This window comes from Salmo trutta, chromosome 25 (genome assembly GCF_901001165.1).
Source record: "Salmo trutta chromosome 25, fSalTru1.1, whole genome shotgun sequence".
Lineage (NCBI taxonomy): Eukaryota > Metazoa > Chordata > Actinopteri > Salmoniformes > Salmonidae > Salmo > Salmo trutta.
In genome coordinates, this window is record NC_042981.1 from 15,625,383 (window position 1) to 15,648,149 (window position 22,767).

The window sequence follows — 22,767 nt, forward strand, 5'->3', positions numbered from 1 at the left end:
TATATTCTTGTTTATTGATTTTAAAGAAAGGCATTGATGTTTATGGTTAGGTACACATTGGTGCAACGACAGTGCTTTTTTCGCAAATGCGCATGTTAAATCATCACCCGTTTGGCGAAATAGGCTATGATTCAATGATAAATTAACAGGCACCGCATCGATTATATGCAACGCAGGACACGTTTGATGAACTAGTAATATCATCAACCATGTGTAGTTAACTAGTGATTATGTTAAGATTGATAGTTTTCTATAAGACAAGTTTAATGCTAGCTAGCAACTTACCTTGGCTTCTTGCTGCCCTCGCGTAACAGGTAGTCAGCCTGCCATGCAGGCTCCTCGTGCGTTGGATTGGATTAGTAACCGGAAGGTTGCAAAAACGAATACCCGAATTCCCCCTGAACAAGGCAGTTAACCCCCGTTCCTAGGCCGTCATAGAAAATAAGAATGTGTTCTTAATCTGACTTGCCTAGTTAAATAAAGGTGTAAAAATATATATATATATATATATATATATATATATATATATATATATATAAATCGGTGGCCAAAAATACCGGTTGTTATGAAAACTTGAAATCGGCCATTCCGATTAATCGGTCGACCTCTAATACAAACATTTTACAACCAGGTAAAGGAATTACAAAAGTCAGAAATAGCGATGAAGATCTTCATATGGTTGCAGTCACAAGAGTCCCAGCTACACAATAAATGTTTGTTTTGTTCGATAAAGTCCCTCTTTTATATCCCAAAAACTCAGTTTTGTTGGCGTGTTTTGTTCAGTAATCCACTGGCTCAAAGGCGGTCAAAACATGCTGACGAATACATCCAAATAGTACAGGTAAAGTGCGCCGAAACATGTCAAACGATGTTTAAAATTAATCCTCAGGTTGTCAATTGTCTAAATAATCGAAAATATTTCAACCGGACAGTAGCGTATTCAATAGAAAGGAAAAACAACAATGGGCGCGCACTCGGCGCACAAACCAGCTCTGCATTCTTCTTCAGGTCACTGACAGAAAGGTCTCATTCTTCTTCATTTTTCAGAAAACAAGCCTGAAACAATGTATAAATACTGTTGACATCTAGTGGAAGCCATAGGAACTGCAATCTGTGTCCTAACCCATTATATACTCTATAGGCATTCAATTGAAAATACCCACATAAAAAAAATCCCACTTCCTGGATGAATTTTCCTCAGGGTTTTGTCTACCATATCAGTTCTGTTATACTCACAGACATTATTTTAACAGTTTCGGAAACTTAAGAGTGTTTGCTATTCAAATATACCAATTATAAGCATATCCTAGCTTCTGGGCCTGAGTAACAGGCAGTTTACTTTGGGCACGCTTCTCATCCAGACGTCGAAATACTGCCCCCAAGCCATAAGAAGTTTAAAGGACAAAACGACTTACATTTTAACACTACAGGAGACTCATTGCTCATCTTCTTTGCCATCTTCAATTTGTTTTTTTGTTTACTTTCAAAGAACTATCAAATCTCGAAGCCCTCCTTTTATCTAGTTTGAATACATTGTGGGTGTGAAATTCCCGAAATGTTGAAATTTCCTTCATGTTAAAAGCATACTACATTTTCAAAATGTCACGCAAAAAAAACTGTACTGAAACAGCCTACTATTTAGGACGCTAGTATGGGTATTCGGACACGGCCATGGTTAAATTAAGACACTGGAGCCAGCGTGAGACGTGGGTCGGAAAACGTATCTCAATTAGAGGTCGACCGATTATGATTTTTCAACGCCGATACTGATTATTGGAGGACCAAAAAAAAGCCGATATCGATTGATCGGCCGATTTTTATTTTTATATATATATTTGTAATAATGCCAATTACAACAATACTGAATGAACACTTTTATTTTAATATAATGCATAAATAAAAATCTATTTAGTCTGAAATAAATAATGAAACATGTTCAATTTGGTTTAAATAATGCAAAAACACAACGTTGGAGAAGAAAGTAAAAGTGCAAAATGTGCCATGTAAAAAAAGCTAACATTTAAGTTCCTTGCTCAGAACATGAAAACATATGAAAGCTGTTGGTTCCTTTTTACATGAGTCTTCAATATTCCCAGGTAAGAAGTTTTAGGTTGTAGTTATTATAGGACTATTTCTCTTTCTACCATTTGTATTTCATATACCTTTTGACTATTGGATGTTCTTATAGGCACTATAGTATTGCCAGCCTAATCTCCGGAGTTGATAGGCTTGAAGTCATAAACAGCGCTGTGAATCAAGCATTGCTAAGAGCTGCTGGCAAACGCAGTAAAGTGCTGTTTGAATGAATGCTTACGAGCACCGCTGAGTCAGACTGCTCTATCAAATCATAGACTTAATTATAATATACTGCTCAAAAAAATAAAGGGAACACTTAAACAACACAATGTAACTCCAAGTCAATCACACTTCTGTGAAATCAAACTGTCCACTTAGGAAGCAACACTGATTGACAATACATTTCATATGCTGTTGTGCAAATGGAATAGACAACAGGTGGAAATTATAGGCAATTAGCAAGACACCCCCAATAAAGGAGTGGTTCTGCAGGTGAAGACCACAGACCACTTCTCAGTTCCTATGCTTCCTGGCTGATGTTTTGCTCACTTTTGAATGCTGGCGGTGCTTTCACACTAGTGGTAGCATGAGATGGAGTCAACAACCCACACAAGTGGCTCAGGTAGTGCAGCTCATCCAGGATGGCACATCAATGTGAGCTGTGGCAAGAAGGTTTGCTGTGTCTGTCAGTGTAGTGTCCAGAGCATGGAGGCGCTACCAGGAGACAGGCCAGTACATCAGGAGACGTGGAGGAGGCCGTAGGAGGGCAACAACCCAGCAGCAGGACCGCTACCTCCGCCTTTTTGCAAGGAGGAGCAGGAGGAGCACTGCCAGAGCCCTGCAAAATGACCTCCAGCAGGCCACAAATGTGCATGTGTCTGCTCAAACGGTCAGAAACAGACTCCATGAGGGTGCTATGAGACCCAATGTCCACAGGTGGGGGTTGTGCTTACAGCCTAACACCGTGCAGGACGTTTGGCATTTGCCAGAGAACACCAAGATTGGCAAATTCGCCACTGGCGCCCTGTGCTCTTCACAGATGAAAGCAGGTTCACACTGAGCACATGTGACAGACGTGACAGAGTCTGGAGACGCCATGAAGAACGTTCTGCTGCCTGCAACATCCTCCAGCATGACCGGTTTGGCGGTGGGTCAGTCATGGTGTGGGCTGGCATTTCTTTGGGGGGCCGCACAGTCCTCCATGTGCTCGCCAGAGGTAGCCTGACTGCCATTAGGTACCGAGATGAGATCCTCAGACCCCTTGTGAGACCATATGCTGGTGCGGTTGGCCCTGGGTTCCTCCTAATGCAAGACAATGCTAGACCTCATGTGGCTGGAGTGTGTCAGCAGTTCCTGCAAGAGGAAGGCATTGATGCTATGGACTGGCCCGCCCGTTCCCCAGACCTGAATCCAATTGAGCACATCTGGGACATCGTCTCGCTCCATCCACCAACGCCACGTTGCACCACAGACTGTCTAGGAGTTGGCGGATGCTTTAGTCAGTGTCTGGGAGGAGATCCCTCAGGAGACCATCCACCACCTCATCAGGAGCATGCCCAGGCGTTGTAGGGAGGTCATACAGGCACGTGGAGGCCACACACACTACTGAGCCTCATTTTGACTTGTTTTAAGGACATTACATCAAAGTTGGATCACCCTGTAGTGTGGTTTTCCACTTTAATTTTGAGTGTGACTCCAAATCCAGACCTCCATGGGTTGATAAATTGGATTTCCATTGATTTATTTTTGTGTGATTTTGTTGTCAGCACATTCAACTATGTAAAGAAAAAAGTATTTAATAAGATTATTTCTTTCATTCAGATCTAGGATGTGTTGTTTAAGTGTTCCCTTTATTTTTTTGAGCAGTGTATAATAAACACACAGAAATACAAGCCTTAGGTCATTAATATGGTCAAATACGGAAACTATCATTTTGAAAACAAACATTTATTATTTCAGTGAAATACGGAACCGTTCTGTATTTTATGGAATGAGTGGCATCCATAAGTCTAAATATTGCTGTTACATTGCACAACCTTCAATGTTATGTAATTATGTACAATTCTGGCAAATTAATTACGGTCTTCACACAGTTTGCAAAGAGCCAGGCGGCCCAAACTGCTGCATATATATATATATATATATATATATACCCTGACTCTGCTTGCACAGAACGCAAGAGAAGTGACACAATTTCCCTTGTTAATATTGCCTGCTAACATGAATTTCTTTTAACTAAATATGCAGGTTTAAAAAATATACTTGTGTATTGATTTTAAGAAAGGCATTGATGTGTATGGTTAGGTACATTGGTGCAACGACAGTGCTTTTTTTGCGAATGCGCTTGTTAAATCATCACTGGTTTGGCGAAGTAGGCTGTGATTTGATGGTAAATTAACAGGCAACGCATTGATTATTTGGAACGCAGGACAAGCTAGTTAAACTAGCAATATCATCAACCATGTGTAGTTAACTAGTGATTATGTTAAGATTGTTTTTTATAAGATAATTTTAATGCTAGCTAGCAACTTACCGTGGCTCCTTACAGCACTCGCGTAACAGGTAGTCAGCCTGCCATGCAGTCTCCTTATGGAGTGCAATGTAATCGGCCATAATCGGCGTCCAAAAATGCAGATTACCGATTATGAAAACTTGAAATCGTCCCTAATTAATCACCCATGCCGATTAATCGGTCAACCTCTAATCTCAATGCAGGGACAGGATATGGCACTGTAGGCAGTTTACCGGAAAACTTGCAGTATTTATATATTTTCAATGTATCACTGTGGATAAAGCTAAAATTTGGAGTACAGTGGCATATCCCATCCCTGCATTGAGGTACGTTTTTCAACCATTATCTCGTGCCGGCTCCAGTGCAGCTCAGTGTAAACAAGTGTAATGGTAGGGTGCGAATCTGCTGGCTAGACTATCCCCAATCAATTTCCTTAGCTATTCGTAGTAAACTGGGGGTTTAATCAAAGGCATGTTCATGTGTTATCGATTATTAATTTGCAAAACTGATTTACAGTTCTTTGATGCCCTTCATTCTTTTGTGTTCAACTTTATTGCCATTTGCTCATATTGATACATTTTGATTCATTTTTTTTTAGTAGTTGCATAATGACCGACTATCTTAGCTATGATGCATGCATTTATTTTCATACTATTTTGTATAGTAATTTAGCCTAGTATTAATAATTTGTCATGAATTTGATATTTCCAAAGTAAACAAATGTGCTGAGAATTGCATGCAAAAGAGTGCATTCCCAGTGAGCAAAATCGGTTGAAAGAAATGTAGCTTTCTTTTTGTTGTTTTTAGGATGCTGAATGAAAACATGGAAGGACAGATGTAAGAGGGCATTCTAACCTCGAAAAGGACTGTGACAAGTTCATGGCTGCCAACAAGGAGAGAATAATGGTTCTTCATGAGGAGGGGGCTGCTGCCCCCACAGCACTGCCCTCGGCTGCCTCTCCCCCTGACCTCTTTGGTGTCCTAAACACAGGGCAAGCAAGTGCAGTTGTAGCCAATGAAGAAGCAAACATTCCAGCAACATCCACTCCAGGTTCTGCAATGGGTACTGGTCAAATGGCTTCTACATTGAACTCTGCTGCCAGGTTTAATAACCAACCAGAGAATTTACCACCAGAGAGCACCTACAGCGGTATCAAGGTGATGTTGGACAATAACAACATGTGGAATGAGTTTTTCAAATGCAAAACCGAAATGATAATAACCAAACAAGGCCGGAGGATGTTCCCTTATTGCCGCTTTCACATCTCTGGTTTGGAGCCCTTCCAGAAGTACACTCTGCTCATGGATATCAACCCTGTGGACAACAAACGGTACAAGTGGACTGGGCAAGACTGGCAAATGAGTGGAAAGGCAGAGGCCCATTTGCTGAGACAGGTTTTCATCCATCCAGACTCTCCATCTTCTGGTCACCAATGGATGCAGAACCCAGTGTCATTCTACAAGCTTAAGCTCACTGACAACACGATGGACCAGGAGGGCAATGTAATTTTGCACCCAATGCACCGCTACTTACCACACCTGCATTTGGTGTCAGCTGAAACGGCTACAGAGGATATTCAGCTCAATGGGCCTGACGTGATAACCTTCACCTTTCCCCAGACTGAATTCTTTGCTGTAACAGCCTACCAGAATGTACGCATGTCTCAGTTTAAAGCAGACTTCAACCCTTTTGCAAGTGGACCCAACTCCCGGGCTCTAAAGCTGAAAATGAGTCCCTCCAATGAGTCGAAGGAGGATGAAACCAGATCTCCCAATGAACTCAAGCCTGTGAAAGGCTTGAATGGCCTGAAATCTTTGATGGCGGCAAAACGCAGATCTAAAGACACTTCAACAGTAGATAATGAACTCCTGAGCCCTGATGCTCAAAATGTTTCCCTTGCAGATGGTGACAAAACTGAGGTCAAAACTGATGGACCCAGCTCCAGGCTGAAATCAAGTCCCTCCAATGAGATGAACAAAGACTCAGCCCAATCTCCCAATGAGCTCATGTCTGTGAAAAGCCTGAATAATCTTAAGTCTTTGATGGGGAAACGCACTTCCAAAGATACTTCAGCAGGAGGCCAAGGACTTCTCGCTTCTGATGCCCAAAATGTTATTCTTGCAGAGAGTGATAAGTCCGGAGTCCAAACAAGTCCCTCCAATAAGTCAAAAAAAGACGAAAACAGTTCTACCAATGACCTCAAGCCTGTGAAAAGCCTGAATAACCTGAAGTCTTTGATGGCAAAACGCAACTCTAAAGGCACATCCACAGTAGATCAGAGAGTCCTCAGTGAAGATGCTCAAAATGTTACACCTGTAGACAGAAACAAATCTGGAGTCAACGCTAATGGACCCAGCTTAAGCACTCCAAAGCTGAAATCAAGATCCTCCAATGAGTTGAAAAAAGCAGAAACCACATCTCCGAAGGAATTCAACCCTCTTAGAAGTAATCTGTCTTTGATGTCAAAATGCAATTCTAAAGACACTTCAGCAGTAGGTCAAGGACTCCTGAGCTCAGATGCTCAAAGTGTTACACTTGCAGACAGTGAAATGTCAGGAGTCAAAATGGATAAACCCAGCTCCTGCAAGAAATCAAGTCCCTCCAATGAGACGGAGAAAGATGAAACAATATCCCCCAAGGTGTGCAATTATGTGAAATATTCCCGAAAGTCTTTGCGTAGAAAATGCAACTCCCAAAAGACTTCAGCAGCAGATCATGGACAAAAGTCAGTCAGAAACACAGAGTCCACTGAATTCGATTCTTGGTAAGTTCTCAAGTTCAGTCAGCTACATGTTAGCATTTTTGCTTCTTACTTTAAAATGCCCTTCTAATCTTTTACCTTTCTCTTCTGAGCAGTACAACAGGTCCTCCCCAAAGTAACTTCCCTGAGCTGATTCGGGAGTGTCATCTGAAAATAAGAAGGTGCAATGTTGAGATAACCAATACAACTTGCAGTGTTGAGCAAACTAACACTAAGGGCATGGTTGCCAATGGCAAAATTGTGGAAGTAGCTGTGAATGACAATTTTCCCCAGATTTCTGAACCTGAAGCCTTGTCCGGGAACACTATTGAAAAGGTGGGAACACTGCACAATGGGAATATGATTGACAGTGACAAGGACCTCTTCAATTCATTTCAGTCCCAGGAACCGGTCAAGACCCGTGTGTCAATCAATGGCCATTCAGCAAATGAAGTTGAAAACAGTCAAAAGGCTTCCCAGAGCTCCTCAGTGAGCACTGAAGCAAAAATGACAGGTTTTGATGAACAGCTGCAGGGGAAGGCTAAACCACACAAACGACCTGAACCTGTGCCTTTGCCCCTTCTTGCACTCTACCTTCAACAGTTGAAGTCAAAATCCAGATCTGTTAGGACCAAACCAAAATCTCCTCCGGTATTGCCTTCGTCTTCATCCCCATCTTCTGCCGTTCCATCCACCGATCAAACTGGCCCTGCCATGGAATCTACTGGCCCAGCCTTGGAATCTACTGGTCCATCCAGGGATTCTACTGGATATGCTGTAGTTCCAGACAGTGGTCCTGTAGTTCCAGCCAGTGGTCCTGCTGATCCAGCTATCAATCACATTGTTCCAGCCATTGCCCCCACTGAGCCAACCACAGACTATGCTGGTCTACCCACTGATATTTCAGTCCCAAACACAGATTTTTTGGTTCCTGCCACAGACTCATTGTTACCAGAACCTGACTCAGTTTTACCAACTGCCGATCATTCGTTTCTTGTCCCTGAGCCTACCTTATCCATTGCACTATCATCCCCCACCCCTTGTTTGCCTGCAACTGTCTTATCACCATTCCCTGACCCAGTGTTACCAGCCCCTTCCTTGTCATCCCCAGCCCAAGAATTGCCACCCCCTTTACCTGTCACATTAAACCTAGCGACTGATTTATCATCACTTACCTCTGACCCTCCCTCAACTGCTCCTGCACTGTCATCAACACCTAGTCTTGCCAACTTGGAACCTGAATCTACCCCCTCGTTACCATCCCCTGGTCCTTCGCGAGATGGCTTTGTGCCATCCTCACCTGCATCATTACCAGATCTTGAACCCCCTTTACGTTCCCCTGTTACATTGAAACCGGAAGCCGCCGCCCCCTCCTTACCTGTACATGCCTCCTCATTCCCAGCCCTTGAACAATTATTGCCCCCTAACCCGTTTGTTCTATCCTCTGAATTTTCGTCACATGGATCACTTTTAGGCCTACCTGCCCCTGATCCTTTTTTAACAATACCCTTTATCCCATTGTTGCCTTCTGCTCACCTTAACCCATTACCCTTTGAGGCAACCTCATTTTCCTCTACCTCTCACCCTGGCTCACTTGCTCTGGACACTGCCTTATCCCCATCTCCCTCGGACACTGCCTCATCATTCCAAGTCAATTATGAACCATTAACACACCCGTCTACACCGTCTCCACTCCCATTCCAGTTATCGCCCTTTTCATCGTTAGGTCCTGACCCATTGTCACCAACCCCATCACTGGTCGACCTCACTAACTTTTTCTCCATCGCCGAAGAGCTTGAGATAACTGAAGACTTTCCCAGCAGTGAGGCACCTCCTGTCCCATGTCCTCCTGTCCCACGTTTAAGTACCCCTAGCATACCAGTTAGTTGTACTTTACCGGTTGGTTCTAGTCAGCCAACCCAGAGAAATAAACCCCGGAGATCTAAGAAGAGATCTAGGAAAGGAGTGAAATCTGCCAAGGGTGATCCACTCCCAGTGATTGAGGGATCCACAGATGTCGCCATGCAGCCCAACCTGGAGGAAGTTGAGGAGCAGCTGTTCGTCTCTTTCACCTCCAAGGTACGGCGTAAATAGTAAAATGTATTATTTTTTTTCAGTTATTTTGGTAACACTTTACTTACATTCATAACACCTTTATGAGTGTTACAGATCATTCACAAGAACCTTCGTAACACATGTATACACGTTACCCTAAGAGTGCATGTTTTTGGCTTATCTTGGGAGAGAACACATTGTAGGCCTAACATGACATTTACAATTGGTGCTCCTGGCCAGAACTGGCTCTAGGCCAGGCACTCTGTTGTCTTAAAGTCCACCTTCTCACGGATATTGTCAAAGAAATGTTCATAATTCAATGAGATAATTCCAAGGGCTGTTTACCCAGTGGAATCCTGCCAAATTGAGAGATCACGAGAGAAGACGCACAAGGCTCAATGCAGACAGTCACTAACTGTTAACCCTTTGCTACTCCCAGACTGTTACGTGAAAGGTGTTCTGAATGCCTTACGTATACCCCCTTCAAGTTAACTATTACCATTACTTCATGGTATGCCACACCACCTGTGTTTCCTTGGTTATTATTTATGGGGGAGGGAGATCTTTAACAAGGAAATCCTTCTTTTGGTTATGTTTCTTATAGTCCACGATTTATCCTTAGCTAAAAATTGCATTACGAAAATAGTACAGCATATTATAAGCTGTGCAATAACACATCATAAGGGTTCATACATGCTCACAACAAGTACCGTAATTTCCGGACTATTAAGCGCACTTGAATATAAGCCGCACCCACTGAATTTAAAAAATATATATTATTTTGAACATAAATAAGCCGCACATGTCTAATAAGCCGCAGGTGCCTACCGGTACATTGAAACAAATTAACTTTACACAGGCTTTAACGAAACACGGCTTGTAACAAAAATAAATAGGCTTTAACGAAACACGGCTTGTAAAAAAATAAAATAATTAGCAGTAAGCTTTAGTTGTCTTTTTGCACTGAGTCAATTCCTCACGCTGCTGTTTCCAACGTCTTATCATCGACTCATTAAGACCAAGCTCCCGTGCAGCAGCTCTATTTCCTTTTCCAACAGCCAGATCAATCGCCTTCAACTTGAAAGCTGCATCATATGCATTTCTCCGTGTCTTTGCCATGATGAGGGTGAAAAAATGACTACCGTAATCAGAATGATGGGAAGTTTGAGAGCGCTCGATTTAATCTAAACAGCAAACAAAAAAGTTGTTTGACCTTAACCCGTTCGGCAATTTCATTGGTTTAATGAAAGCTTCATGCCGGCAAAAAACTGAGCATGTCACAATGTGTTTTTTTGGGAAAATAAAATTTAAAGCGGGAAAAATCCATATATTAGCCGTGTCATTGTTTAAGCCGTGAGTTTCAAAGCCTGTGAAAAAAGTTGCGGCTTATAGTCCGGAACTTACGGTAACAAAGCATTAGCTATATCCATTGGATTTAAGGAAAGTGTCATATTTAAATAAAGTCTTGTAAATTACAGGAAGCACTTGAAGTCCACCTGGGAGAGCCTGCACTTTGTGAGACAATGACTGCGCAACCTCAGAAAACCCTAGAGGCCACAGAGAATGGTACAGAAAACAACCAATTTGATTGATCTTGCTCCCAAGCTGCTGTTACCTGACGCCTGTTAAAGCAGTTAAACTATTTGTCTCTTTCAGTTGGAGGACTAGAAACCACAGAGGAAAGAATAGTAGCTTTCGAGAAGGTTCTTTTGGGTGACGTAAAAGTTATGAGGCATCGGCAGGTCATTCATCCTGTGTTGCAAGAAGGTAACACAAATAAATGGCTGTTAATGACAGCGTATATACTTTTTATTGTCAATAACTTCCTTGCACACTAGCATGTGACTCATGTCCCACTGTGATTTTCATGACAGTGATCATGTGATGTTTAATCTTACTCATGATGGTAGAATGCTTTAGTATGATGCATAGTCTATGCTTGAAGATTTCTGATCTGTCATCTGTGTTTGAAGTTGGGCTGAAGATGAGTTTACTGGATCCCACTCTGGTCATTGACCTGCAGTACCTAGGTGTTCGTCTACCTCTACCTCCACCCTTTTTATGTCCAGAACCAAACTCTCCAGGGTTGGCTTCTTCAAGTTAGTAGTTATTTCATGTTGGAGTTTCTGTTTTGTTCAAATTGTTGAGAGTATATTTTTAAGTAACCTGTTAAGGGTTTTATTAATTAATTTAATACATTTTGAAAATAGCAATTGTTAATTGTCATACCTCTTTTTTCTTCAGGTGGTTCAGTCCCCTTTGTTTCCAGGACAGGCAAGACCACAGACTTCACCCAAATCAAAGGCTGGAGAGAGAAGTTTGTCCCCTCGGACTCGCCATCATCCTCCAAGCCTGAAGGTAATATTTACATTCAAATCCTACATGTCCTCTCTGATTTGATAAGTGAATCCTCAAGACTTCATTCACATCAGCAGTTGTAACCTTTGACCTTGATTTTGTGTGAAATATTGCATGGTGCTTTAACGGTGGCAAAACCAGAGGGGACACGTTTTACCTCTGTCTTTACAAAGGCTCTACATTAAACAATCTCAGCTATATCCCCTCTTGTGTTTTCTATACTATAGGGTACAATTACTGTGTAGTGCTGATTCAGAATGTTTTTGCTTTAAAGGTTGCCCAAGTTCAGATGTGGTCCCGAAGAACTTGTCGGCCTTCTGCAGTGACATGTTGGATGAGTACCTGGCTAACGAAGGTAAACTCATTGACGAGCGCGCTGCCAGTTTCACCCAGACCACCGTCGTCACCCCTGTGGTCTACCAGCTGCCCACCAAGAGCACCAGCTACGTCCGAACCCTAGACAGTGTGCTGAAGAAACAGGCACCGGCACTTTCTTCCACTTTTGTCCCCCCATCCATAAAACCCAGACTGCCCCTCACATCCAAAGGACTTAAAAAATCTGAGAAAAGACAACAAAAACAACAATATTCAAACCAGAATAGAACTAAACCAACTTCTGCAACAACCCCAACACCATTGCCCACTGAGCCACCACCACTATTGATGGATCATGGCGCCCCCATCACCCACGATGACAGAATTGAAACTGTAAAAAGGAGAAAGAGGAAGCTAAGGGTCAAGACTCCTCCACCAGCCCAAGACGTTCCTGTGTCCAGGCCAGAGGTAGAAGAGCCACCTCCCGCTGACCTGGCTCCTGTGGAAGAGGATGACTCGGACCCAGAGGCACAGCCTGCTGCCGAGACCAAGGTCGTGGTTCCTGGGCTGACCAAGGCCCTGCTCCGACAGAGGGATTTGGAAGATGGGGTTGTCTGGGAGGGCAAGCATCGGACCTATATCACAGACGAGAGGGCGACGGTCGCCCTCACCTCCCTCTTCACCTCAACGGTAAGATCAGTTACACCCCTACACCATTACATCTGCTTATTGACTCATTTGTGTGGTCTCACATGAAGGAGCAAGTATGTGTTGTAGTACATTTGTAGTTTCGATCTTGTTTAATAAGATTATTTTGTGAGTGTGTTATACCAACTGTACGGTGGTATCCCTGAGAAATGTGCCACGCTAGCACTAACAGCGCAGGGCTCCTCCCTGCCTCAATGCGTTCTGCCGGCTGGGCTGTGTGTGTGCCAGCCTGGCATAACCGTCATATTTTACTTCCCACTTTTCTCTTCAGGGCTTTGTTTGTGAGAACCCTACAGCTCCCATTAGGATCAGAAAGTGCAGAGCTCCTCCCTGCCTCAATGCGTTCTGCCGGCTGGGCTGTGTGTGTGCCAGCCTGGCACACGAACGTCGTATTACCCACTGTGGAAAGATTGAGTGCATCTTTGGCTGCAGCTGCCTCAGGCAGAAAGTGGTCGTCCTCAAGAACTTAAAAGGACCAGATTCCAATGCGTCAGAGGAGGGCCTGTCCAAGAAGCGGAGGAGAAAGTGGAAGAGGATGAGGATGGCATATAGTGAGTGTCCTCTAGTTTAGAAAACCGCACAATAAAACATTGTTCTATGAATAGTAAAAAAAAGTTTCCATACAAAAACAATTTTGCTACACTACATTAGATTAGGTTAAATACGTCACAAAGTGTGTCCATCCTAATGTTGTAGAAAATGACATTTTGCATTAATTTCCAACTTCAGCTCTCAGGGAGGCTGAGACGGTATCAGAACCTGCTCCGCGTGTGAGAATGTTGTGGAAGCAGACGGATGGAGAGACGGACCCGGAGCCCATCCGCGCCCCAACACCGGTCTACCTACCACGTCTTCCACTACAGGAAGAACCTTCAGTGGTGAGTCGTAAAAGGGTGTCTATCTATCCACAAGTGTTAGATACACCCCTGTAAAAAATGTGATGTATATTCTCACCCCCTGCCTTTTCTAAAGGTGTATTTTTCTCAGGTGAGAGAGGAAGGAGGGACCATGACATGTGCCAGAGTGCATGCATTTCAAAGCAAGAGCACAAACCGACCTGAGGTCATTGACGACCACTGCAAACCAATAGAATCTTCACCAGGTAAGTTCGAGTCAAATTTGACCACATGATTTTTTTAAACCCCAAACATCAGTGTCTGTCTGAGAGTATATTTATCAGTAAGTGAAACACATCAGTAATTGGTTGCTTCCAAAAATCATAGCCTACCCTGAAATGCATTTTTAATGGCTGTTGACTTTCTTTTGATGTAGTGAACCCTTCCAGTATGTCAGAGAAGTCGTTGTCCTGCCATGGTCCCGAGTACACGGAGCCCTCCAAGCGTCTGGAGATCGTGTCTAAGTGTAAGTGGAGGAGCCTGGCAGACAGGAACCTGGTGCTGAGAATCGTGTGTGAGCACATGGCCAAGGACCACCTCAACAACCCCTTCTGGGTCAAAGGTTACCTCATAAAACCTGTGTCTCAGACCCTGAGAAATGATGGCGAAAGCTGCTCCATCCTCTACAAGGTACTCATCTCTCAGGTCCCGAGACCGGACGGAGTGGAGGAGAACGGTGAGGAGGAGGAGGAATGGATGGGAGAGGAAGATGAAGAAGAACTAATGGAAGAGCAGAGGGAGGAGGATAAAAAAGTGGAGGAGGTACCTGTCTTGGAGGAGGTACCTGTCTTGGAGGAGGTACCTGTCTTGGAGGAGGTACCTGTCTTGGAGGAGGTACCTGTCGTGGAGGAGGTACCTGTCGTGGAGGAGGTACCTGTCGTGGAGGAGGTGGACAACAAGGCTGTGGGGCGTAGAAAGGATCTGAAATGGCAGGGCCTGCCTTTCTTAACAGGAATTTCTCCTGCTGGCCTCCTTACTGGCAACCTTAAGCTGCCAGAAATCTCAGACCCGGAACTTATCACGGTAAGCATTGTAATTACTTAGTTTCTCCCAAAACAAATCCAATAATCAGTTAATTTTCCTTCTCTTATTGATTTGGAATGGCACCCTATTCCCTATGTAGTGCAAATAAAAAATACATGTTTTATGGTCACATGCACCGGATAAGTGCACTGAAATGTGTTGTTTTACAGGGTCAGCCATAGTAGTACAGCGCCCTTGGAACAATTAGGGTTAAGTGCTTTGCTCAATGGCACATTGACAGATTTCTCACCTTGTTGGCTCAGGTATTTGAACCAGCGACCACTGTAGTGCACAGGGCTCTGGTCAGAAGTAGTGCATTACATAGGGAATAGGGTGCCATTTGGGACGAACACTCTATCTAGCTCTGAGGAGAATACACAGTCCATTGCTACTCAGTATTTCCCCCTGTGTGTCTTTAGGTGAATGGCAGGTCCTACCCCCATGCCAAGATACAACTGGGCATGATGGGAGCCATGCACCCAGCCAACCGTCTTGCTGCTTACCTCACGGGCAAGTTACGAAGGCCTGCCTGTCTAAAGCGGTCTATGGCGGCCTCCACCTCCGTCCCATCACAAAAACACACCTCAGAAACTTCTACAGGTTCCACAGATAAACGGTCCTCTACAGGACAACCAGCCCAACTGGCAGCCACTCCTACCACCATGGTTACCACAAGTGTTCCCTCTACCACTCCAGTTGCTGCTGGCCCCAAGTTCATTGGTGAGAAGCACTCTTTGTAGTGTTTTTTTGAGCTTAGTTTATCATGCTACTGTATTTCAATGTAAGTTTGTTGAGCTGAAAGCTCCCCCCACCCCTCAGAGACATTGAATTCTGATTCATATAAGTGAATAATAGTCAGTCCATTGTGAAAGACAAGTATGGGAGACTGAACTGCTACCTCCATCTCTACTCCACAGTGACTAACCTGCCCCCCAGTGGGAAAGGTCTTCACACGCTCTAACCTGCCCCCCAGTGGGAAAGGTCTTCACACGCTCTAACCTGCCCCCCAGTGGGAAAGGTCTTCACACGCTCTAACCTGCCCCCCAGTGGGAAAGGTCTTCACACGCTCTAACCTGCCCCCCGGTGGGAAAGGTCTTCACACGCTCTAACCTGCCCCCCGGTGGGAAAGGTCTTCACACGCTCTAACCTGCCCCCCAGTGGGAAAGGTCTTCACACGCTCTAACCTGCCCCCCAGTGGGAAAGGTCTTCACACGCTCTAACATGCCCCCCAGTGGGAAAGGTCTTCACACGCTCTAACCTGCCCCCCAGTGGGAAAGGGCTTCACACGCTCTAACCTGCCCCCCAGTGGGAAAGGGCTTCACACGCTCTAACCTGCCCCCCAGTGGGAAAGGGCTTCACACGCTCTAACCTGCCCCCCCAGTGGGAAAGGGCTTCACACGCTCTAACCTGCCCCCCCAGTGGGAAAGGGCTTCACACGCTCTAACCTGCCCCCCCAGTGGGAAAGGGCTTCACACGCTCTAACCTGCCCCCCAGTGGGAAAGGGCTTCACACGCTCTAACCTGCCCCCCAGTGGGAAAGGGCTTCACACGCTCTAACCTGCCCCCCAGTGGGAAAGGGCTTCACACGCTTTGTAGTCAACCAGATCAGCTCCTCACAGCAGAGGCTGCCTGTAACTAGTGTTCCACCTCAGTTTCTGGGCAGTGTTCAGACACTTACTCTGCCCTCTTCCTCTCTGGTGGTAGTGAACCCAGGTGCCTGTCTCTCTCAGGGGGCTCAGATGGAGCAGAACACAGGGACTGCTGCTGTGCGGATTCAGGTTGTCACCATGGTCTACCCAACCAAACACCTCATGGGAGGGGTGGCTCCGCAGCCCTGGTATCTGCAGTGTCTGTTAGCTCCAAGGCCCCCTCAGCACCAAGATATTCCACAGGCACACACCCAGTCAGTCCTGCACCACTGTAGCTGTAACTAAGTTAACCAGCTCATCCCATTACTCCTCAGCCTCCCACAGGCTAAGCCCTGGTCCTGTGGCCTGCCGCTCTCATGCTCTGTTTGTGGTGGTGACCAATGAGCTTTCCCGGGACTACGACGCAGAAGAAATATCAGCCCGGCGCAGAGAAGCACGAGATTGAACTTCACTCAACTTTCTAGAGTTTTCCCCGTTAGTTAACACTATAAACGTTTCCCTTTACTGTGGGAATTGTGATCGAATCAACTAAATATTAGCCACGTTCAAGGCAATATACATAATCAAAATGAACAATGCAAGACTTCGTGCTTTTCAGCTAAAATGATTGTACAGAATTCTTGCCACAACAAAATGTTGAATATTTGGGGCATACAATCATCGCAGCTCTGCAGATTTTGTTGTGAGGATACAGAATCAATAGACCATTTGTTTTGGTTGCAAAGAAACTGAAGATCTCGTACAATGCTGTGTACTACTCCCTTCACAGAACAGTGCAAACTGGCTCTAACCAGAATAGAAAGAGGAGTGGGAGGCCCCGGTGCACAGCTGAGCAAGAGGACAAGTACATTAGTGTCCAGTTTGAGAAACAGATGTCTCACAAGTCCTCAACTGGCAGCTTCATTAAATAGTACCCGCAAAACACCAGTCACAACGTCAACAGTGAAGAGGCGACTCCGGGATGAGTTGCAAAGAAAAAGCCATATCTCAGACTGGCCAATAAAAATACAAGTTTAAGATGGGCAAAAGAACACAGACACTGGACAGAGGAACTGCCTAGAATGCCAGCATCCCTGAGTCGTACATACATGCACTCAAACATATTCAGTTGGCCTTGCTGTTATGATTTTGTTGTCCTTGATGTCTTTTGACGGGGGGATTATTTCATTTTTCTCGTGGGGGGGCGGGGTGAGATTGGTTGAGGGGCAGGTCTTGATGAACTGTGGGGGGATCTTGGAGGGAGGGTGGCCTGGCGTTAGAGCTTGGGCCAGTGGCTAATGGATCTGTCAACGTTCCCTTTAGCAGGGCGTTGACCCTGGTTTCTTCTGTGGGTCGCTCTGGATGGGAGTCTGTTAGATGACTAATGTGCTGAAGATGTTTAGCGGCTTCACTGCATAATATTAAATATTCAATAAAAATAAAATAGAAACTATGCAAGACAGTATGAAAAATTAACTATGCAAGAGGTTTTGTTATAGGCAGAACACATTGGAGTAGGATTCTATTGCATTGACAGGTTCGACTCATACTCTACACAGACTTGTGCGCCATAACCAACCAGAGCTGCAGTAGGCCTATATGCAAATAGACCATTGCCATATATGGATCTGTGCCATTTACTTTGAACTAGACTGTGTTTACAGCATGAGCGGTCGTCAGTAGATGTGCTTGTTTTGAGATCAAAGAGAGAGCTACATGTAGCAACATGGGGGAGTTATTGCTTCTTACAAGAGCACAAAGCGTGTGCATTTATAGACATCTTTGAAAAGCGAATCAGGTAAAGAGCTTATTGTTTTAGTCTTAAAGGGACAGTGTTGTATTTTGGGACAGGCTTGAATAAGCTAAGTAGACAATAGGCAGAGGGTAGCATCATTTGTGTGATTCTCTGTGATATTGGTTTGAGGAGAAGGTTCTTGCATAAAACAACACAACAACATTTTCAGTCATGTCCTTGTCTTTAGGACAAGTGCATCAACAGGTTAATGTCAAGCCCTGCTTGTTTTTTTTTCTTCAAAAGTCTCATGAATTGTAGGACTACATTGAACACCACACATTGGCTGCTACTGTAGGCTGAACGATAGAACAGCTTTTTCCATTTTAAAATGTTTTTGATGGTAGGTCACTCTGGTAGGCCTTAATTATGATCAAATAGCCACAGTAGCCTACTTGACCACTGTTAAAACTGTAACGAAAAGCGGTTACAGCCTCAGTGTTCACAGTAAATGCGCCGGAAGTTGCATAGAATTTTCACAACGTTCAAGTTTGCACTCAGCAGACCTGTAGAAAAAATGAGAGGGAACATTGGTGGTGACCTTCATCCTATAACCCCTGCATGCCTATACCCTTGTCTGTCCATCTCATCCTGGGTCGATGCTGCGTCTCGTGCTACACTGTCACACTGGCAGATGTGATATGGGGATTGGTGTTTTTTTGGGGGTTGAACATAGTTTCATGGTTATACCCATGTTTTCCATCATTAATGAAAAATCCCCCACTTTGTTTACAGGTGCAAATGTATCACCCCAAAATGCGTCCCCCATCAGTGGAGTGGTTACCAGTCCCCCGATGCTCTCTGTCCCAGGGACCAGTACCTCTGTCAGAATGCCGTGTCCTCTCACATCCCCGACCCCTATCATGTCCCTGACCCCTCTCACGTCAGGTCAGAGAATGGTGCTGCAGCCGGTAAGGAACGCCTCAGGCAACACCCTATACCGGGACCCCAACGGACAGCTGATTCAGCTGGTTGCCCTCAGCCAGCTGCAGGCTCTTAACCCCAACCTTGTCATGCACAACAAGGGTGAGTGTCTGACAGTTGATTCTATTCATGCCAAGGCATTGCTGCTCTTTCACATGCAAGACTGACTATGTTGATGACTATGTTATGAAACAATGACTTGGACATTTTAGGAAGACAGATCAAGGAATCCCATGTATAATAAGTAATCTCCAATGAATGAATGTTGCTTAAATACATACTGTTTTTGTGTAGCATGCAGTGTATTAGGATACAGATGAAATAAGTTGTGAACTTCATAGGGTGGTGAAAATGAACAGTGATGAGCTTGATGCTCCTTTCCAATAAATATTGAGGGTCTTATTCTGGTGATATTATGATCGATGCTTGGCTGCCGTTTGAGAAATACATTTTTTCCATAATAATCTCATCATGTAGGCCATACCCCCACTGTATCTGCAAGCTGTTGGCTAGAGCACGTGCCAATACCAGAGTGGGCACATTCACTATATATAGTCGGGCCAAAGGTTTTGAGAATGACACAAATATACATTTTCACAAAGTCTGCTGCCTCAGTTTGTATGATGGCAATTTGCATATACTCCAGAATGTTATGAAGAGTGATCAGATGAATTGCAATTAATTGCAAAGTCCCGCTTAACCCGGAAGCCAGCTGCACCAATGTGTCAGAGGAAACACCGTTCAACTGATGACCAAAGTCATCCCGCAGGTGCCTGGCCTGCCACAAGGAGTCGCTAGAGCCCAATGAGCCCAATAACACAGCCTGGGATTGAACCCGGGTCTGTAGTGATGCCTCTCGGGAGGCCAACCTCAAGTTATTTTTATGTGCACTATGTCATTATGCACAGACGTTTATCCACAAGTCAATTTGATGGAAACATCTCTGATGGGAAAATGCGCATTTTAGAATATTCAGATGAAAATCTCTCGCAAATTGGATGGAAACCTAGCTACAGCTGAACTTTATTATATTTTCTTTTCAGGTGGGATGATCAGTTTAACCATGCCTGCGTGCTTGACCACCATGAACAGCTCCACCTCCTCTCTCACCACATGGCAGAGCAAGGGCCCTGGTAGCTGTGCTTCCACCGTCAGTACTGTCCCCCTTGTCACTTTCCCAAAGACCCAGACTGCATCCAGCACCACTTTCACTGCCCCTAAAACCACCCCTGGTTATGATAGTCTCTCACCCACTGTGACAAATGGTGGGACGTACACCTTGGAGATTGTTCCTCAGACAGGCAACAAGGAGCCCATCATCATCAAGTGTCCAATGGTGCCAGCCCAGGGCTCCTCCATGGTGATGCCTGTAGTAGGGGGTGTTACTGGGCTGCAGCCTCACCCGGAAAGCACAGTAATTACTGTCAAATCCCCCACAAAGACGGTTACGAACACAGATGTCAAAGCTGACAATATCTCCACAGTGACCCCCAATGTAGACTCTAATGTAGTCTCTGAGGTGTGTAGTTGGATGCAGCCTTGCCAGAAAACCAAAACTCCTCCTAAATCCACAAAACCCCCTAAAGGCCCCCAGTTTAAATTTATAAAAGCTGATCCTATCTCCCCAGCGGTCTGCAATTTAGACCCTAATATCCAGCCTGAGGTGGTTAGAGTGCTGCAGCCTCCCCCGAAACCCCTCAAACCCCCTATAACCCAGGTCACAAAGACAGGGATCAAAGATAACGCCATCTCCACAGCGGACTCCAATCTCCTTACTAAGATGGTTCATGTTGATGACCCCTACCAGACGTGGGCAGGAAGACCAAAGAAGAAGAAGAGGAAGGAGGTGGAGGACCTGGTGGAGGATGACTACGATTTGGATGATACGGACGAGGAAACGGATGAGAAGACGGACAACTCATCTGACGAGACCGATTCTGACGATTCAAGTGTTAATAAAGAGGAGCTCATCGACGTCATCAGTGTAAGAACCCTTTTAACTTCATACAACACGTCTGTTTTGAGACTCTGTTACCGAAATCTCATATTCTCTCGTTTTTAGACTAAACAGTAGTAGTCTGTTTGTGTATTTGTGTGGGTAGGTCTGAGTAATGTGTGTAAAACAGTCTGTTGTTCTGTACCTCAACTACTGTGCCGTAGTTTAATATTCAAGTCTGTAGTTTGCCATTTAGACTCCATGATAGAGCTTCAACCTGTTGCATTCTGTAGAAGCAGCTGAAGCACAACGTGGAGGAGAGGCATCGCCGTTTTGAGATCCATGGGTGCTTCCAGCGGCTGAGAGAGACACTGAAACTTGCCCAAAAAGCTGCCAAAGTGTATATCCTTAAAGAAGTAAGCACCTATAAAGGGATGGTTAACTTTTTCTTAACATTTTTGCTTACTTTGACTTTATCCAAACCATTGTTAATTTTGTTCAATTTAATTATCCCTTTAATTAAAGTGTGTCCAAAATAGCACCCTATTCCCTATATAGTACACTACTTTTGATCAGATCCCTATATAGGGTGCCATTTAGGACTCAGACGAGGTATTTGTATATTTTAATAATGTGGCCGGTCAGAGCTGTGCTTTGTTTTGTTGAAGCATCCGTCGTCAATAGATTAAAAAGTCAACTAAAATAAATGTATGTTACCAGGCGACAGAGGAGATCCAAATCCTGACTAAGAAAAGTACCGACGTGGAGAAGCTAAGGAGTTCACTGACCCTGGAGAGAGCAGCTTATGTCAAGAAGATGTCCCAGTTAACTGGTAATAATGGACACTGCTGTAACATTTCAACATTCAACCAACATTGAACCAACATCTTTCCCTCCACAGCAGAGTCTGAGAAGCAGATCCTGAGGAACATCCAGTATGTCTGTTCCCAGCAGAAGAGTGAGGAGCTACTCGTCAACAGTAATATGGAAGGAGTTCCCAAAGTCTCCTCTGCTGTCTCGTTCTCTTCAGCTGTCTTGACCTGCAGTGAGGCCAGGTCGAGACCAAGACAGAGGCACATGGGAGGAGTGACAGCAGAAAAGGAGAAGGAGGACAGGGAGGAGGTGATGGAGGTGGTGGACCTTCTGGAGGACACGGAGGAGGACAGGGAAGCGGTGATGGAGGTGGTGGACCTTCTGGAGGACACAGAGGAGGAGAAAACGGACAACTCCTCGGACGAGACAGAGGATTCTGCCAATGATGACGACGACAACAACAAAAACAACAACGTTAAAGGGGACGTCATTAACATCAGTGTAAGAATTGTTATACCTCATTATAAACTCGGTGGTTTTAGTTTTCTGAATGCTGATTGTCTGTGGTATATTTAAGCAATAAGGCCCGAGGGGGTGTGGTATATGGCCAATATACCACCGCTAAGGGCTGTTCTCTGCACGACGCAACACGGAGTACCTGGAAACAGCCCTTAGCCGTGGTATATTGGCCATATATCACAAACCCCCGAGGTGCCTTATTGCTATTATAAACTGATTACAAATGTAATGTTTTGTCTTACCCATGGTTTACGGTCTGATATACAGCATCTGTCAGCCAATCAGCATTCAGGGCTCGAACCACCCAGCTTATAACAGACCGTATACCACGGGTATGACAAAACACTTATTTTTACTGCTCTAATTACATTGGTAACCAGTTTATAATAGCAATAAGGCACCTCAGGGGTTTGTGGTATATAGCAAATATACCACGGCTAAGGGCTGTTTCCAGGCACTCCTTGCGTCGTGC

At 44.7% G+C, this 22,767-nt stretch overlaps 1 protein-coding gene across 4 annotated transcripts in view; it reads left to right on the plus strand.

Annotated features, from left to right (window-relative positions):
- LOC115162062 (MAX gene-associated protein) overlaps positions 1–22,767 on the plus strand; it is a 32,066-nt gene that overhangs the window by 3,299 nt on the left and 6,000 nt on the right. For 3 of the 4 annotated variants that reach the window (XM_029712991.1, XM_029712992.1, XM_029712993.1), the window contains exons 2-18: positions 5,396–7,353; positions 7,446–9,408; positions 10,863–10,950; positions 11,041–11,151; positions 11,358–11,483; positions 11,629–11,742; positions 12,017–12,747; positions 13,037–13,316; positions 13,495–13,643; positions 13,738–13,867; positions 14,038–14,684; positions 15,104–15,404; positions 18,839–19,129; positions 20,071–21,011; positions 21,257–21,379; positions 21,684–21,795; positions 21,865–22,277. In XM_029712991.1, coding sequence (XP_029568851.1) covers positions 5,468–7,353; positions 7,446–9,408; positions 10,863–10,950; positions 11,041–11,151; positions 11,358–11,483; positions 11,629–11,742; positions 12,017–12,747; positions 13,037–13,316; positions 13,495–13,643; positions 13,738–13,867; positions 14,038–14,684; positions 15,104–15,404; positions 18,839–19,129; positions 20,071–21,011; positions 21,257–21,379; positions 21,684–21,795; positions 21,865–22,277 — 8,406 coding nt within the window. In that variant the 5' untranslated portion in view covers positions 5,396–5,467. The remainder of the gene's footprint in view (positions 1–5,395; positions 7,354–7,445; positions 9,409–10,862; positions 10,951–11,040; positions 11,152–11,357; positions 11,484–11,628; positions 11,743–12,016; positions 12,748–13,036; positions 13,317–13,494; positions 13,644–13,737; positions 13,868–14,037; positions 14,685–15,103; positions 15,405–18,838; positions 19,130–20,070; positions 21,012–21,256; positions 21,380–21,683; positions 21,796–21,864; positions 22,278–22,767) is intronic. The other variant, XM_029712994.1, reaches the window with a different exon arrangement.